Source organism: Petaurus breviceps, unplaced genomic scaffold (genome assembly GCF_028583685.1).
Source record: "Petaurus breviceps papuanus isolate PSGF00001 unplaced genomic scaffold, PetGlider_PUasm1.0 37, whole genome shotgun sequence".
Lineage (NCBI taxonomy): Eukaryota > Metazoa > Chordata > Mammalia > Diprotodontia > Petauridae > Petaurus > Petaurus breviceps.
In genome coordinates, this window is record NW_027186296.1 from 35,656,384 (window position 1) to 35,670,017 (window position 13,634).

A 13,634-nucleotide genomic window follows, 5' to 3' on the forward strand; every position below is an offset into this window, starting at 1 on the left:
TTCACTTCTCAGTAAAGTGAAGGGGGGTAGGGAGGTGGGGGAGGAGTTGGAGGGAGGGGAAGGGAGAGAGTGCGAGAGAGAAAGAGAGAGAGAGAGAGAGAGAGAGAGAGAGAATGAGAGAATGAGAGAATGAGAGAATGAGAGAATGAGAGAATGAGAATGATTCTTTCTGGTGTGATGGGTGAGATCGGCCTGATTACAGCGGTACGCATTAGCTGGATCCACACCAACCCACTTTACTTTCTCCAGGGCCCCAAATGGTTTTAAGCAAAAAGGAAGACGTAAACGAGACAAGATCCTTTCCTTCCAGGAGTAGACTCTGTACCCGGACGCCTCTCCTCCCCCTCCTCTCCTCCTCGGTTTCTTCAGTCTAGGACAGATCCGCAGACTGACAGACAGACCCTGGTCAAGCTCTTTCCCGCCCTCGCCCTTTCATCAGCGCTCGCCTCCGGCGCCCCCATGATAGAGACTGTTTTATTAAAGAACCAAAGTCACTTAATACAGAAATGTCTCCCAAAACAAAGTTGAAAGGTTGTCATCTCGTGAGTCGGTGGTCGCCCTTTTAAAGTGCTGTTACATCAATAATTTACAACTAAAAATAAATAAATTAAAGCCCAAAGATCAAAACTCAGTGGGGAGGGAGGTAGAAGGGCGAAGGATTCAGGAAACAGCAAAATAAATTACTTCATAAATAAATAAGGTTAAGTTAAACCAAATGCTGTACTAAGAGAATCACAGTACATTTATATCCATTGCACATAGCCACTTGGTCATTAGGAACGAGAGTTTAAGAAGTGGACATTACAGGTAGCTAGGACTTCAATCAGACAGTGATCACGCATGGAACGTATTCACAATCGACAGTCAGATACTGTACAGTTGGACCGCGTGTTCTCCTTCGGGTTAGTTGGTGAGGGTTTTGTTTTGTTCCCTGCCCCTCTTCCTTTGGTCCAGTTAAACTTTTATGGTCCGATGCCCTGAATTTCAACTTAGTTTTAGGCGGTATTTACACTTAGAACCTCTGAGTCAGAATCCCAGGGACTTCACGAAGGGGAGGTGTGAGGGGAGGGGGTTAGTGGGCCGAGGCTTGGGAGATGGAGGAGGAGGAGGGCGTCCGGAGGTCAGTATTTACATTGGTCTGGTATAAATGGCTTGTTTCTCTTTCGGTCGCTGCCCTGTATTTACAGAGGAGGAGCATGGCTTTGTAGGTGTGTCCACGCGGCTCGGCTGCTTTAGGTTGGGCTAGGGCAGGAGTGGAGGCTTGAATGAGCAGTTGCCTGTGCAGTGACGCGGCGTCAGCATCTTACAGGAGAAGTGGTGAAGGGCATCATGGGCTTCTGGAAAGGGAGAAACCCATGCCAGGGGCCCAGGCTTACTCCCCTCCCCACCCTGCTCCAGATTATCCATCCCCCCTCCCTTCTTCCAAGTCTGGTGTTCAGGAATGCCGCTTGTCTATTTATCCTAGCAATTTTTTTTTAAACCACAGTCATAACCAAATACACTTCCCTATACCCAAATATCCCCCATTTATCCCTTCCTCCAACCCCTCCCCTCTATTTTGCCAGACTCAAGACTTATTTATCAGTATGCCAAGCCTTTCCCTCCCTCTCTCCCTCCCTTTCTTTCCTCCTCTCTTTTCATCCTTCCTTTTTTATTCCTCCTCCTCCTATTTTCCAAACTTCAGGCTTAGTCAGGAGGGGATGGAAATGCTCCCCTCACCTTTTAATTTCTGCTGGATGGCATAACGTGCCTTTCTTTCCTGGTCTAGTTCGTTACACAAAGTGTCTGAAAGAGAATGGGACGGGGTTGGTACCAAACTGAAATCAGAATTGAGTGTTCTCTGTTCTTCCACACTAATCATCACCAACACATGAGACTGTTTAGTTGGGATAAGTCTTCCGAGGTGTAGGTTGGAAACAAACATACATACAAGCCTCAGCACACTAGCTTATGACTGCAGTATGGTATAGGAAAGTAATGGTTGGGAATTGCGCTTAAAGGCAGATGGATCTAACCAAAATTAAAGCAAACTTAGGCATTACTTCCCAGGTAATTTTACGCCTCGATTTTTAATTTAGAAACCATGGAAATTGCCGCGATAAGAAGTTCAATCACTCCATGTAATGATGCCTTCAAGCCGTTTGTTGGGCTTGCTTGCCATTCTGAGGCTAATCAGAGTATACAAAGGATATTAAATAAAAAAAATAATTGTTAAATTACCTTCAATTTAAATCCAAATGACTGAACTAACATTACAGCCCCTACCAGACAAGAGGTAGTTATGGCCTCTTGCAAGCGCTCACCTGACTCCAGTCTTACCTCTGACAATTTGCAGCTGTTGTACCATTTCTTCTCTATAGGCCAATTCCCTCTTCATCTGATCCTGAAAATTATCTGTGCAAATTGATTAAGTGAGAACTGTTAAGTACAGTCCCCCACCCCCAAGTGCATTACCTGGGCTGGTGGCCCTCCAGAGAACCCCAGAAAATGTGTGTTTGGCAAACTGACAGCAAAAGTGTTTGTGAGAGTTGGGGCAAGAAGAGATGGGCCAGGACACACCTGGACAGTTCTTTTACCTCAACTGGTCTAGTGGAGTAGCTTAACTAGCTTGGGCTTCATCCTTCAGCCCCAAAACAGTTGTGGGGAGAGGATGAGGGTGGGAAGAGGGGAAAGAAGAAAAGAAAAAAGGAGAAGAAAGAAGAGGGGAGGGAAAGGAAAGGAGAAAAGGGGGGAAGAAGAGGGAGTAAAGGAGGAAATGGTACAAGAGGGGAGAGTGGAGGAAAGAGGACAGGATGTGGAAAGCAAGGCAACTTGATTGGCCTTAGGAGGAAAGAAGGTGTAGAAGAGGAAAAAGAAAGTGAGAACAAGGAAAGAAGAGTAATGGTTAAGAGGGGAGAATGGGAAGAACCAGGAGAGTAGGGTAAGTAGGGACATACCTTTGAGGCTCTGGAATTCTCGTTCCAGTTTCTTCCTGAGCTCCATTTGCTCCAGAAGCAGTTTTTGCAGTTCACCTGTGAAGAGCAGTTCGGTAAGACCTTGCAGTTCTCTGGTCAGGACAGTTCTGAGTCCCAGCTGACACCCAGACTCCTAATCAGCCTTCCCGAAGTTCTTCAACCCATTCGAGGTCATACCCAGACCCCACTGCTGGAAAACCTGGCCTGTCTCCCCCACCTCCATTTGACATTGGGACCTTGTGCATGCAGACTAGGGTTGTCTTGCTTTTCCCATTTGTATTCAACAGAAGCTCGGTGGTGGTGCTGGGGCTGCTGGTAAGAGCAGGGATGGGAGGAACCTTCCAACCCAGACACCAGGCTTCTGCATGAAACAGTTCCAGCCACTTCAACTAACAGGTCATTTTGCCTACCTTTTGTTGCTTCCAAACTGAGTATTTAGTGAACATCCAAAAAAGGGAACTAGACCTACCCTAATCCCCACATACTTTTTCAGAGGACCAGGTCTACCCACACCCGGCTCTTATTCTGTCCATCTAGCCGATCTATAAAAACTAAAATGGAAATGTTAAAGGGAGACATGCTCTAGGAATAATAACTCTAATTACATTTGTATTCATCCCTTCTTGCCCTGGTCCCTAAAACTCCAGAGAGGGGGGTCTCAGGACTGTTTCCCCATCTCTGTACATCAATGCTGCATCCATCCATATGGTCTTCTGCCTGCCTACAGAATTGTGGGGTTTTAAAAGCTTAAAGGAATCTTGGAAATCATTTTTCAGATGAGGAAAGTGAAGACCAGGGAGGTAAAGTGATTTGCCCATGGTTACAGTGAGTCAATGATAGAGCCGAGACTGGAAGATCCATTGTCTCATGTCTCCCTCCAGAGCTCTGTCTCCAGAGAAACCAGTCTGGCTGGAAGGCAGGGAATGAGAAGAATAGGGAGGGGAGCAGGGAACTGGGGCCCTCTTCATTAGTGTAGCCTTCTATGTTTTTGCCAAGAATCCCTAACTCCAACTTCTGGAGAAGGCTCCTGGAATCTCCTAAAACTTCATTCCTTTTGAAGGTTAACAGGGCTTCTTTTACAGAAGGCATAATCTCACTCCATATAGAATCAACAAGAAGTCCTCCCACACCCCATTCTCTATCTCTTTCTCCAAACCTTTCAGACCTTCTCTACTATAGGAAAAGAAAGGGAGAGTTGGGGATGGTCATCAGGATAATTCAGACCAAAAACCAAAAGGTGAGAATAAAACCCAGAAAGTCCAGAAGTCCTAAAGGAGAGAAAAAAAACAATTCCTATCCTGCCCAATCTAAAGTGGATGGGGGTCTTTTGTTGTTGTTGTTCAGTAACTCAGCCTGCTTGTCTACAGGCTTACATTTCCAGAAAAGATTGCTTGAATCACCTTCACTCCTGCCCTAGCTCACCCCATACCCTATGGTCTTGACATTATTCATTAGGTTAACAGCAGATTCTAGAAGGAATGGAATTTCTGCTTGGTAAATTGCTTTCAGTAAGCAGCCTACACAGAAAACAACCACACACACACACAACACGCAACTACAAAGACACAACTACACACACTTGGGCTTCCTGCCTCTGAGGACTTAAGCAAACTTTAAAGCCCTCACCTCTGGCGAGGTTCTCGATGTCTTTCTCACCTATCGGGGTTCCAGTGACATCCAAGGGCAGTCCTTCTTCTCCTGTGACAGACACAAGAGTAAGTCAGAAGGTCACCAGCTGACAAGAAATGCCTTGAGTCAAGAATGAATAAATTACTTAGAAACACCTTGGGGTCAACACATCTTGAAGCTCTTGAAGCTCAGCCCTAAGGTACCTCTTCTGTATGTACTTTGCCCATGGGGGAGTAGATGGAAGGGAAGAGAGTGCATTGAGTCCTGAAGTTTCCCTGGGAGGGGGCTAATTGCCTTTACTGGTGTGTCCCCAATTCATCCAGGCCTTGAGAGATGGGGATTGGGCTACCTTTCTGCATCAAAAGCCCCTTGCGTTTCAGGCTCAGTGCCCAGATTTCTTTCCCCCTCTTAACTCTTCTTCCTTTTCTTCTTCTCTGTCCTTGCCCTTCCTGGCTTTCATTCACTGGAACTACTCGGCCCAGACCAGTTTCACACCCAGTAGGGAATAGGCTTTGGGAGGGAGGAGCAGGAAATGGGGGCAGGGTGGGGAGGGATTTGGAAAATCAGGGGACAACAATGGAGAAACTGGCTCACGGCTGGCAAAGTTATTTAAATATTTATCCATGTGAAGCTGGAGGGGACAGCTTCTTACTGTTGATTTAAAACCCTTTCCTTCCCAGTGTCTATATCTCCATCATGTATGTCCATCTTCAGCAGCCCCACCAAGCCATCAGCAGGCACCATGCACAGGTGAAGTTGCCCACAGCCAACTCTAGCCCTTTCCTCCCCGATCCTGGTAGTGCTGGGGATGGGAGCAGTTGAGGGGCAGGGAAGATAGGCTAGGACTGCTGCTGCAGAGGGCTTACTCACCTCGGTCTGTGGTTACAGGACTGGGCTGAGAGACACTCCTTTGGTCTTGATAGGATTTCCTAGTTTCCAAATCCTCTGCAGTCGAGTGATTGTCTTCTTTATCTGGCTCTTAAAAGGAATAAACCGATTTTCGAGTACAAGCAATGAAAGTATGATCGAATATATCCTTAATTACATAATTAAGGATGGGGTCCTTATTAAAGGCCTCTTAGGGGAGCTACCTAATCCCTTTGCTATTGGAAGACTGACTGGGCTCCCTGGGAGCATTACCTTGGGTAAATCTGTGCTCTTTTCTTGCAAACCCCCCTCCCCCACCCCCATTCAAAAGAAGAAGAAACCAAAGCCATCAGAGACAAATGACCTACATTGAGTGGAAATACTGGGCCACTAGCGTGTGTGTGTGTGTGTGTGTGTGTGTGTGTGTGTGTGTGTGTGACTGATGGTCTGGAGATTACAGAGAGAGAGAGAGGGAGAGAGAGAGAGAGAGAGAGAGAGAGAGAGAGAGAGAGAAATATAAGTTTCTTGTATACAGTTTTCCGTCATTGAGTAGCCTACCCCAGAACAGTATCCACTGAAGGCACAGGCAGTGTGGCTGCCCACTGAGGCACAGAATCCACCTAGGAAAGTTTGCCTTAAAATTGAATTTCTATCCCTTCCTTCCTTTCTCTTTCTCTCTCTGTCTTTACACACAGACACACACACTCAGGCACCATGGTCTTTCTTTAGTGTTCAAATTCTGTTTAAAAAAAAAAGGAGGGTTGTACTACATTGGGGATTCTAGAGGAGTCCTGCCTCCAGATAGGGGGGAAAACATCTTTATTTCCACTGATCTCTAACTGAAATTATTTTAAAACATTATTCTAAGAAGGAACTCATAGCTTTCACCAAAGGGGTCCATGATACTAGAAAAAGATAAAGGCTCTTTGGACTAAGTGGTTTTTAAGGCACTTTCCTGCCCTAAAATCCTCTGATAACCCTCATATGGGGATAAGGAGTGGACATGTGATTTGACTAGGTAGGTAGCTTCCTAGTGAGAAAATCCTTCTATCCTTGCAAGGTGACAACTTCTCTCTAATTTACAATGTTAAATACTTGCCTACAATTGAGAGGTTAGGTGAACCCAGGTCTTCCTGCCTCTGATGCTGGCTTGATATCCACTAAGCTATGATGTCTCTCACGTTTTATATAATATACATATTCATCACACACTACGTGTATATATCACAAAAATGTCTCCTGTTCAGCTTTATTCCCGTCAACCACTGTACAATGTAGATGAATGATTACACACATATCAAACAGCCAACCACAATGCTTCCTCCAGACAGATCCACTCAAAGAAGCTGCGTATGACTTGTACATAGTAGGTGCCCAATAAATAGCCACTGAGCTCCTGAGTGAACGGATGGCTGAAATGAAGGGGAAGTCAAAATGGAAACCAGTGTTTAGAACTGAACTAAATGCATACTAATGAGAGGGGGTAGATTAAATAGTACAGTTTAAGTTGTTGGGGTTCTTTCTCTCTCTCATTATTTCCATTTCATATTCTTCTCTCCTATTTCAGCGAAGTCTCTCGGGTGGGGAGGAAGGGAGAAAGGGCCACCTTTACCATTTGCCTCTGGGTTGCAAAGGTAAGAGGCCGCCGTTCCCAACGCCGAAGAGCTCTTTAGGGTCTGCAAGTGCTCGTCTCTTTCCTGCGCATACACCTGCAAAGGGGACGGGAGAAATTAGATGCAATTAGGCCGGCGGTTTGTTCTAGCCCCGAGGACCCTCAGACACCCTTCTAGGCCAGGGAAAGGGGACGCTCCAACAGGATTCGATTGGGGGAGGGGGACCAGGTAAGGGGAGGGACTAGGCTGTGTGCAAACCGAAGGGGGATGGGAGAGGAGGGGGAGGGACCCAGAGCCACCCAGTTAGGGTACAATGACCGCCCGCTTGGTCTTAGTGACGAAGAAGAAGCGGCCAAACGGCCTCCCAGCCTAGCACAATCGGTTTGTATTAAATATAATTATTAGTGCTCTAGAGAAAATTGCCTGAATTAAAAATTCAGTCGCGGAGGCCAAGAGCTTTTCAAAGCTCACAGCCCCTGCAAACTCAACATCCTTCTGATTTTCCATAATTTCTCCTCTTCCCTTCGCTCTCCCTCCCCAACTCCCAGCATGAAAGAAGTCCTAATAGGTTGATTATTTGGATGTAAATATACAGGTGTTCGAAATCACTCTAAAAATATCGTATAATCCTGAACCTCTTTCGATCCTCAAGTATAGCCGACTCGGCCCCAACACAAGGTTCGGAAAACCACACATACATACATAAATACATATATACGTACATAACACACACACACACACACACACACACACACACACACCCCACTGACAGCATCCCTCAGCCCCCGCACAGTAACAAGAGGAGCCCTTCTCCCCTTTCTCGCCCAACAAGCCTCCACGCACAGTTTAGATCACCGTTTTTTTCTAACATTCCCTCAAGCTGCTTCTGTCCAAGGAATAAAAATCTATTGGATACACATTTCGGGATGTGGTAACCCCGGTGTAACGTGGAGTTCGAGGCATCTCTGTATTTTAGAGAAACATCTCCCACCCTTCATGGCTTAAACTTTGTCTGGGCATAACAGGGGTTCCTTTGAGGCAATTTTTTGCTCCCTGCTTTCCTTCACCTTCATGAATTCGGGAAGCAGATGCAAGTACTCTATGACCCGTAGACCTCCCCAAACCAGGAATCGACGGAACCCACTTCAACTTGTGTACTTGTTTCATTTCAGCGGTAGTTTTATGAGTGTTCTCTGTTCAGAAGTGTCTAGGAACCACTGAAAGGTCAGGGGGCATCCTGTACACGGCCTCGGTATCTGTCTATCTTTCTGTTAGCTTACAAATACACTAAACAATGTAATGTAGAAATAAAACTGTACTTCACAGAAAATGTACCACTCAAAATTCACCATTGAAGAGCTGCAAAATCTTGGAAGAATGACTTGTAATATTCCGGGTTACAACGGGTGTCTACAACATCGAAAGGAATTTACTTAGGAGTTTTGTTCCACGGGGGTCCCATGAAGAGCTGGAGGGAACCGTGTAAAAAAGTAACTGGGAAGAGGCGAGAAACTTCCTCCCAGGACCTGAGAGGTCTCAAATGGCACAATGGTCCGTGGTTATAGGACGACAAACTGCGAATCTACCCGCTCTGCATGACTAGGGTGCCCGGACAATCTAGTTGTATCCATCACGCGGTGTACAGTTCCACCACACACTGACCTTAAGTGAAAAAGTACCTGACCATACAGCACACCGAGGGGATCGAGACAGCCTGACTGTGGGACCTACTTGTTCCCCTTCCTCCCATTCCTTTATAGACTGGATCCTTAGCAAGAGAAATAACGAGAAGGGGCTCACCTTGCCCGGGCCAGGGCCAGGGCCTGGACCGGAACCTCCCAGAGCCCCGCAGGGCTCTCTCATCTCGTAGCTTCCGTTCTCAGGACTCCTTTCTGAGCGTCTCCCTGCTTCCTCAGCCGCACGGTCGCCAAAGCCTGGCCGGCCAGTAGGCTGCGGCACGTGGCGTCGGCTGTGGTGGGGACTACCGCCGTCGGATGAATCTGCGGGGCAGTCTCCAGAGGAGGAGGTGGCAGAGGAGGAAGAAGAGACGCCGGTGGGAAGTGGGGTCGTTAGGTCCCCGTCAAGGGCACCTCCCCCTACTGACTGGCCCGGATCGGCCTCTTCCTCAGGTTCCGCTTCCTCGTCGTCCGGGAAGCGATTGGACTCCACGTCCACCTCCGGCTCGTCGCCAGTGTCCACATCGGGAGAGGCTGAGCGGTAGCTAGAGCTGCCCTCGCTCAGGAAGTCCGGGCTCAAGTAGCCTCCAGCGCCGCTACCCCCTGGGCCGCGCGCAGCCCCAGCCCCATAGGCCTCCCGGGTGGTGCCGTACAGCTTGGCTATACTCTCGGCGTCTTTCACCACGGGTCGAAAGGCCGACACGTAGCTGCCTTTGCGGGCTTGGTGGGGTGGTGGGGCCTGGGGTGGCGCAAGGGGGAGAGGACCCAAAGACGGGGGCAGAGGTTCTTCTACTCCGTCCTCGTCCCCAGGGCCGCGGGACAGAGCGCTGGGGCATCGCTCTTCACCTCCTAGACCACCTTCTTTGACCGGTTCTCCCACCACCTCCAGGGGCTCGGCCCCTCCAGGGGGGACTGGACCTCCTCCTGGGCCTCCAGTTCCTCCCGCACCTCCCGGACCTCCGGCTCCACCGTTCCCAGCCGCGGCTGCTGCTGCGGCCGCTGCGGCCGCAACCGCCGCTGCCACGGCCTTGGCCTGGCTCTGAGCTGGGTAGGGTGGCACAGGTAGGCTGCCTGCCGCGGGCCAGAACATAGGAAAGGTTGGATAGACAGTGGCGGCAGCGGCGGCCGCAGCCACTGCAGCCGCGTCCTTGGCTGCCCCAGCTGGCTGATGACCCCAGAACATAGTACCTCCTCCCGGTCCGGCCCCGGCCCCTGGGGGCAAATGTCCTCCGCCAGCTCCGGCTCCTCCTGCCCCACCACCCGCACCTGCCCCTCCAGCGCCTTTGGGATCACCTCCTCCCAGTACTGGGTCATCCTTCTTAGGGCACAGGCCGAAAGCCGTGGGGAAGCCGTAAGGGTGCGGGAAAAGAGGCGGTGGCAGCTTCTGTAGAAGGCCAAAGCCCTTACTGGGTACAGGGATCACCGGGTAGCTTCGGACTCCGGCTCCACTGCCACCTCCTGGGCCGCCACCGCCTCCTCCAGATAGGCCCAACCCCCGCTGCGGGTGAGGGGGTGGCGGTGGGCCGGGTGGCCCTGTTGGGTCATCATCGGTAGCACATCGAAGGCTTTTGTGGGGCGGTGGCCCAGGGGGAAGGTCTCCTCCGCAGCCTGGCCCTCCTCCTCCACCACCAGTCACTCCTTTTCCAGGGCCCCCAGTGCCTCCGCCGCCTCCTCCGCCGCCGCCGTGCAGGGAGAATGTCCGCTTACGGGTCCCGCCATTGAACATGGCCTTGACGTCCTCCCACGCGTGACTCAGCTCGTCCGTGGCCGTCTTGTCGCTAAGCTTGAGGTGACGCCGCCACGAGTTGAAGTTGGCCGCATCAGGCTGCGTGTACTTGGCCTCCGGGGTACGGTGAGAGTGGAAGATGAACTTGTTGGGAGAGAAGTACATGCTGCAATAGCCGCACTTGATGCACTTGGCGCGAGAGCTGTTGTAGCGCGCGGGGATGAAACTGCCTCGTGAGCCCCAGGCGCACTCGTGCACCACGTCGAAGGCAAAGTTTTCGGGCAGCTTTGGCGGCTTGTGCTCTCCGAGAAAGGACTTGCAGAGTCGTTCTGCCTCGCGCTTAGTGATCATGCCGCAGCGGCGAGATGAGATGGGCATAGCCCCGGCCCGGCGCAGGATCTCCAGCTGAACCGGGGTGCACTGCACGCACGTGATGCCCAGGGCCACCCGCCGGTTGTGGATCTCATTGTAGCTGTAGTTCTTCAGCAGTGTGTTCGAGATCTGCGCCAGGCACAGGCGCTCCTGGCCGTCGATGACCAGGGAGACGATGGGGACCCCGTAGAGGGACGTCTCGCCGACCTGGTTGGGCTTGAGGGTATTGGAGCCGGAGTACGGCTGCAGCTCCTGCTTGGAGTTTGGGGAGGAGCTTCCTTCGCGCCCATTCCCCATCTGACTGGCGAGAGCCTCCATGCCGCCACTTCTGCAAAAGAAAAATCAGAGAGGAGATGAGCCATTTTCAGCGCCGCTGCTCAGTCCCGCCCAGCTGGGCGCAGGGAGCTGCTGCCTGCGTGGGGGGCTTCGCATTTGTTATTCACAGCAGAAGTCACCCCCCTGTAATAAGTTTCCTTTTGTTATTAATACATGTGCTGGCGCTAGGACAAAAGCCATCAGGGTTGGAGAAGGAAGAGGAGGAGGAGGAGGACGAAGAAGAGGAAGAGGAAGAGGAAAAAGAGGAGGAAGAGAAGAAGGAGGAGGAGATATTTACCCTAAAGTTGCCCAGCTTTCCTGGTCCTGAATCAAGGACATTCACAATCTGTTCTCCTCTCCCTCTGTCCAACCCGGTGGCCACACAGGGTGTGGGTGGGTGGGGACATGAGCAAAGAGATCCTTAAGAGGGGAGCTCCCGGCACATGGTGGTTGGAGGGCTGTCAATGTCCATTATCAGACTATCTGGACTGGAGGGGGGGTAGGACTGGGCAGGGTGTGCGGTCCGGGGTTCTAAACCCCTCTCCAAAAGCTGTTTAGGGTAGTTTGAGTCCTAAGAGCACGACCCGAAACACTAAAACTCCTCACCTCCAGTCTGGTTCAGGATGGGGGTGGGGTGAGGGGAGAAGAGTGGACTAGTGCTCAAGTGTAAACAAACCGGTTCCTTTCCGAGTCGCCCTAAGCTCCTTTTGCCAGAAAGATTAAAGACGAAAAATTAAACGGTTTTCTTTTTAACTGTTGGTGGGAAACATTCTGCCATGGCCATAATAGTGTTATGTTTAGCCACTTCCCTGACAAATACTCATTTCAGGGCTGGGCCATCCGGCGGGGCTGGGGGTGGGGGGTTTCTCGTAGAAGTTTTCTCAGGTCTTGCCTCTTTTTGTTCCAGCCGAAAAGTCCCTGATTTTTCATTCATCAAATACTGCTTCCCAACTTGGCCCAGAGTGCAGGATTTGAACTTTTCCCTCCCTTAATTTCAGGTTGTCTGTCCCCTCCTTTATTCCTTCGTTATTTATTTTTCCAAATGTGTTCAGGATCCAAATTTAGAGCCTCAGCAGCTTCCTGAAATCTTTGAGAAGCTCAAGGTATTTTTTTTATCTTGAGGATCGCTCTTCCTCTACAACTAAAAACCCGGCTGCTCCGGTTGCCAGAATTTAGCCAGTATTTGACAGGAAAGATGGTTTTAAATTTCTGGTTCCTTAGCTTTGGAGGAACCCTGGTCGGCCACTGGCCGTCCACTTGTCCTTAATCACAGCAAACGTAGATCTGGCCTGGTCAATGCTCCAATTTGTCTTATATCCAGGAAAATCAACCTTTCCCACCCCCACAACCTTCCAAACGACCAAGATGACAAATTAATTTCAAGAAATGCAACCCCATCGACCCAAGTTGTCTTTTTAAGGAACTATAGGGTGAAGTATAGTTATATCTGCACATTTTCCTCCCACTGGTCTCCGAAAATTGACTTGAAACAAGTTGACCATGCCTAAAAGTTGAATACCCCTGTGAAACCTTCACGTCAGTCTAAGAAAGAAGCAAGGAAGCGGACAACTCCAACGCAGGGACCTAGCAGAAGGATTCCTAAGCCTGGTAAATGAGCTTATGTAGGAGGGATTGGAGAGGCTGAACAGCTTTTAAGGTAATTACACAATCTCTCTCTGGTTTCCGAAAATGTGAGGGTCAACTGGCCCGCATCTAGTGAAAAGTCTGTCCTGGAGCCCCTGGAGGCCAATTTCCTGTCTGAATCCCAATTTGTCCAAGAGCCGGTCCAGGGTACTGTGCAAAGGGGGAGACAGAGAGGAATCGGAGAGTAGGGTCTTGGAAACACTGAATTGTTTTAGAGACCAAAGAGGAGAACGCATTTCCAGGCTTCAGCCTTGGACCTAGCCCCAGTCAGGCCGGGAACAGTAGGAGAAAAGGGAGCCCCAAGAGACGTATCGGATTTCAGAGACGGGATACTGAATCAGGGGGTCTACTGCCAGGAGGGAGGCGGGCTGAGGAAAGGAAAGCCCGGAAGGCCGGCAGTGAGAAAAGGAAAGAAGGCCCGTTGAGTGGGACAGTGCAGTGGCCCCACGCGGGTTTGGTAAAGCTGCTTCCCTGCCTCCTGGCTTGGGGGGAAGCGGCGGGGGGAGGGAGGTGGCGAGGGGGGGGTAAGAGAGGAAGGAGTGGAGATACCCTTTAGCCTGGGAACCTGGCGGCTGGGTTAGCTTTTAGGGTTTTGTTTTGCATAATAAATGAAAAATAAGAACGAAACGAAAAAAGCGACGACCAAAAAGGCAAGGGGCTCCGGACTGGACCCGTAGCTGGTACTCACCGAGAGGCGGCAGTTGGACCCTGGAGTGCAGGGTCACTGTGTTTGGGTGGCGGAATCGGCTGGAGTCAGAAATCGCACCCAGTTCTCTGGGTTACGGTGCGGGCCCACGTTTGCGCGGGCACACACACACACACACACACATACACACAT

At 50.3% G+C, this 13,634-nt stretch overlaps 1 protein-coding gene across 1 annotated transcript; it reads right to left on the minus strand.

Moving 5' to 3' along the window:
- Positions 1–339: 339 nt before the first annotated feature.
- Positions 340–13,624, minus strand: SKOR1 (SKI family transcriptional corepressor 1). Its single transcript, XM_069098226.1, has 9 exons — positions 13,485–13,624; positions 8,864–11,165; positions 7,063–7,159; positions 5,454–5,561; positions 4,581–4,652; positions 2,937–3,011; positions 2,320–2,394; positions 1,720–1,785; positions 340–1,337 (listed from the first exon to the last, which is right to left on the minus strand). Exons 2-9 carry the CDS (start codon positions 11,153–11,155, stop codon positions 1,243–1,245), a joined length of 2,880 nt encoding a protein of 959 aa, XP_068954327.1. The 5' UTR covers positions 11,156–11,165; positions 13,485–13,624; the 3' UTR covers positions 340–1,242.
- Positions 13,625–13,634: the final 10 nt, after the last annotated feature.

Coding starts and splice junctions, on each gene's coding strand:
- SKOR1 (XM_069098226.1), bottom strand. CDS start 11,155: ATGGAGGCTCTCGCCAGTCAGATGGGGAATGGGCGCGAAGGAAGCTCC. Junction 5,562..7,062: donor TTGCAACCCAGAGGCAAATG/GTAAAGGTGGCC, acceptor ATTCCTTTTAAG/AGCCAGATAAAGAAGACAAT. Junction 3,012..4,580: donor CATCGAGAACCTCGCCAGAG/GTGAGGGCTTTA, acceptor TGCTCTTCACAG/GTGAACTGCAAAAACTGCTT.